This window comes from Triticum aestivum, chromosome 7B, assembly GCF_018294505.1.
Source record: "Triticum aestivum cultivar Chinese Spring chromosome 7B, IWGSC CS RefSeq v2.1, whole genome shotgun sequence".
Taxonomy (NCBI): Eukaryota; Viridiplantae; Streptophyta; class Magnoliopsida; order Poales; family Poaceae; genus Triticum; species Triticum aestivum.
The window spans coordinates 42,436,466-42,440,690 of record NC_057813.1 but is presented as its reverse complement, the minus strand read 5'-3'; the positions used below and the strand labels follow the sequence as shown (position 1 = coordinate 42,440,690).

Here is a 4,225-nt window from a genome sequence, read left to right as displayed (position 1 = left end):
CAAACCGCACGGCCAGCCGGAGCGTGACGGCCTCGCCAGCGCTCGTACCCCTCCAGCGCGAGCTCCGCGCCCCGCCGCACCTTCTCCTCCGAGGCCAGAAGCTCCTGCACCGCCGTCGCTGCCTTGGCGCTCTCCAGCTCCGCCTCCGCCGCGGCGAGCTTGGCCTTCGCCTTCACCAGCTCCGCCTCCACGGCCCGGTTCGCCGCGGCGAGTTCGGCGTTCGCCTTAGCCGTCTCTGTCTCCGTGGCACGCTTCGCGGCGGCCAGCTCGACCTTCGTCTTCACCGCCTCCGCCACGGCCGCGGCGAGTTCGGCCTTCATCTTCACCGCCTCGGCCTCTGCCGCTTGCTTTGCCGCGAGCTCGGCCTCTGCCGCTTGCTTTGCCGCGACGAGCTCGGCCTTCGTCTTCACCACCTCCGCTTCCGCCGTTCGCTTGGCCGCGGCGAGCTCGGCTTTGGCCTTCTCCAACTGCTCCCGCAGCGCCGCAGCCTCGCGCTCGCTGGCCACCAGTTTCTGCTCCAGCTCGAGCGTGTAGTTCGCAGCCTGAACACAAAAAAGATGATCTCCCGACAAGAACTTACCAATCGAACGATTTCCCATGGCATTTGCTGGCAATACCTGCCAAATTGCTGCGTCGTCGGAAGGCTCGTTCGCCGCAAACGCGCGCTCCAGCGGCTGCGCGTCGGCGCCATGCAGGTGCAGCAGCTCCCGTGCAGCCTTGGTGGTATCTCTGTCGTGCCTGCTGGGGAAATGCTGTGGAGGTGGCGAGCGCACGTTGGACAGCACTGAAAGAGGCGAAACCTCCTCCCCGCCGTTGGCTTCCTCCCAAGTCCTCTTCTTCGCCGACGCCGACGCTTGCGCGGCGGCCTTCTCCGCCTCCTCCCCGCTTGTGTCATGGACGGAGGGATCCGTACCTAGATAGCACGCAACACCATCCTCAGGGCTCGATGAAACAGGGGAATCAGAGGGATTTGGAACAGGAAGTCATACGAGTTGAGGAAGGCGGCGGCGGCGGCGGCGGCGGGGAGGATGCTGTGGTTATCATGGCGGCAGCAAGGTTGGTGTTGCGGAGACTCCGCCGCCGCCGTGGGCACGTAGCAGGGAGCAGTTTCCTGAGATCAACAGCGGCGCCACCGTGAGCACTTAGCAGCTTCAGCATCGACTGGCTTTCCTCAACGGTGAGCACCGGTACCGGGTTGCTGGAGGAGCGGTTGGACCGCTCGCTCCACTCCACGGCGCAAGGCCACGACTCCGGCGACGAGAGGAAGAAGAACTCGTGTTTCCACGTGATGGAGTTGGCATCCGGCTTCGGCAAACCCCTCAAGCGCAAGCCGGAGCTGTCCCGCCTGGGCCGGAAAACGTACCAGCCTTTCTCGTGCTCCTCGCAGAGGCTGGACATCACAAAGAAACGCCGGAACACCGCGAGCAAAGGCGGCACGCCGGCGGAGCGGCAGAGCACCAGGAAGCCCGCCATGGTGCGCCACCCGTTGGGCGTGAGCTGCGCTGGCGCGATGCCGAAGTGGGCGAGCACCTCGCGGAAGAAGCGGTGCAGCGGGACGCGCATCCCGGCCTTGAGCGCGCTCGCGTACGCGCAGATGGTCCTCGGCGTCGTCGTGGAGTTCGCGCGCCGGTCGCCGGCGGGGCGCGCGGTGAACTCTTTGGGTACGTCGTACTTCTCGCACACCGCGTCGACCTCGTCCTGGTTGCGCAGGGACGAGACGAATCCCTCGGCGCCCGTGTCCCGCGATGGCACGGCAGCAGTGGCGATGCCGAGGCCTGAGTAGGTGGAGGGAGAGCAAGTCATGGCGCGCGTCGGTGCTCCTGCCGGGCGGCCGGCGTGGTGTTTATCTTCCACGACCACGAGCGCGCTGTCCTCTCCTGCGGTGCAGCGAGAGATGAACGTGCCGACTAATGTCGGAATTGATGCCCGTTTAACTCTTTGAACATCGTTGGTTGCTCTTCTTTTTTCTTCTGTGGCAAACTTTTCTTTACCTACATTGTTGGGTTGGAATTGATGCCGCTTTAATTTTGCACATTGTTGGGTTAGTTGCCCTTAGTAGGTTAGTTAGTTTCGGCACAACGGCGTTTGATGCCCTTGGTGTTTGTGTGCTCATTGCCTTCGAGTTGTTCTACAGAGCACATTGCATCTTTAATTTCACTTTTTCTTTCCTGTTGTAAGTTGTAGTTCTGTAATCCTGACCGGTTGATGGCTTTGTTAATTCAAAATTAGAATCTTCTTGAGCCTTCATTCCAAAAATAATAATATAGTATCGACTCAGACATGATGAAGTCTCAGTCGACTAAGACTTAGCAAAACTGGAATTAGAAACGAGAACCTTAGTTACTTTGTAAGATGTGACATAGTTTGTACTAGGAAGGTTGGGCGTGCTTCCTACGCTATTGATGTTGTTGGGATTTCATTTTTCTTTTATTATTTGGCTTGGCATTTGGGGAAGATAATGTAGTGTTTTTGGTGCATCTTCTTGGCACTTATGTTTTATGTTATCTTCTAATTAATTTTCATACTCATATAGGGAGTGGCTTGTACTGATGGTCGCATGTAATAATTTGATTCTCTATTGTCAAATATTGATGCTTTTTTCTATGTGGTGAAAAGGTGGGCCGGATCTATGTGCTTTTATAGGCTGGTTGTTGTCGATTGATTTGAAAAATCACTGGTCGAGTCAAAATCGTTACCAAATCCAAAATCAAAAACATCAAATTAAATGAGAGAGCTCTCTAAAATTCATTGATCGGGTCAAAATTATGAACCAAAATCAATATTTAACACTTCTATTAAATGGGAGAGCTCTAGAATTAGGGAGCATAGCGAATTAAAGAGAACTGTGACCCAAATTCAAAATTGAACACCTCATTTGAAGGAGAAGGATTCTTGATAAATCGTTGACACAGTCAAAATTGTGAACCAGATTCAAAATTGAACACTTTGATTGAATGAGAGAGCTTCAACATTAGGGAGCATAGTGAATTAGAAGATAATTACAATATGCAATAGTCAAAGAATGTAGAAGGGACACAATGTGCCAAAACATAACCTTTATGGGCCTCTTTGATTCACAACATAACCCGATCAACATGCTCAAAATCTAGTTTTGGACCAAACTTATCTGGCTTTGAGACTTGAAGGACCAAATGTCTACCAAAATCTTGTGGGACCAAGTCTATACTTTTGTGAAACTAAAAAATATCTTTCTCATCTAAAAATGTGGGAGTATAAAAAAAAGTTAAATACACTGAAGGTCCTAAAAGTTTCGGCGCGGTGTCACTTTAGTCCTATATCTTTCAAAATGCACCTTTAGGTCCTAATTCTATAGTAAGTGGTTCGCCTGAGGTCCCTTTTTCCATTAGCGCTCGCTGGCCTGCTCACATGGCGTGCTGACCCATGCCACGTCGACTCAGGAGCCACCTACACGAGGTAAATTGCAACAAAAAATCCCCGATCTATGCCCTCACATTCAGGGCCCCTCTCCTCTTTCACCCTAGTTTGGTGACATGGTAGTCGATCGACGATGGTGGCAGCGATGGATTTCTTCTTTGCGGCGACGAGAGTCGATCCAGAGGGTAATCCGAGCAGGCGTCCATGAAGATGCCCCAGTGCGCCGGCCAGAGGGAGATCCTCCTCCATCTTATGGTAAGAACCATAACTGTTTTTCGCTATCATCCCGTAGCTCATCTAATCTGTCGCAATCACTCGCTGTGGGCATTGATTTAGTTTAATTTACACTTTTACTTTAACTTTCTCGAACTGCTTGCTCTGATTTGAGGTTAGGGTTGTTCACAGGAATGCCGAAAGAACTCTTTTTTAGAATATTCTTCTGTAAAAGATAGATTGCAATGTGACAAACTGTTTTGATTTGTAATCATAGGAGCAACTAAAGAGGCATTCTCTGTGGAAATCAATTATGGTGGATGGTTTTGTGGATTTCGGTCGAACAAGAGTTATATTGATGGAAAAGTTGATTATTTTGGTGGTTGTGAAGTTGACACATAGTCCCCACTTTGGATAAAGGACTTCTCGCAGAATTTAGGATATGATATGGACAAATGTAATGTGTATTGGCTGCTCCCTGGTATGAATTTGGATATTGGCCTAAGGATTCTTGATAGAGATATAAACACCCTAAGCATGTCAGTTGTTATTCCTTAGTTCCCACATTTTCAGCTATATGTTGATCACAAAGGGCTGGCTGGTAAGATATGACGGA

At 51.4% G+C, this 4,225-nt stretch overlaps 1 protein-coding gene across 1 annotated transcript in view; it reads right to left on the bottom strand.

Moving 5' to 3' along the window:
- Positions 1–1,803, bottom strand: part of LOC123157614 (uncharacterized) — a 2,520-nt gene extending 717 nt beyond the window's left edge. Inside the window, exons 1-3 of the mRNA XM_044575879.1 lie at positions 990–1,803; positions 618–913; positions 6–542 (exon numbers count right to left, since the gene is read on the bottom strand). Of these exons, the coding sequence (XP_044431814.1) occupies positions 6–542; positions 618–913; positions 990–1,803 (1,647 nt within the window). The remainder of the gene's footprint in view (positions 1–5; positions 543–617; positions 914–989) is intronic.
- Between the last annotated feature and the right edge of the window lie 2,422 nt (positions 1,804–4,225).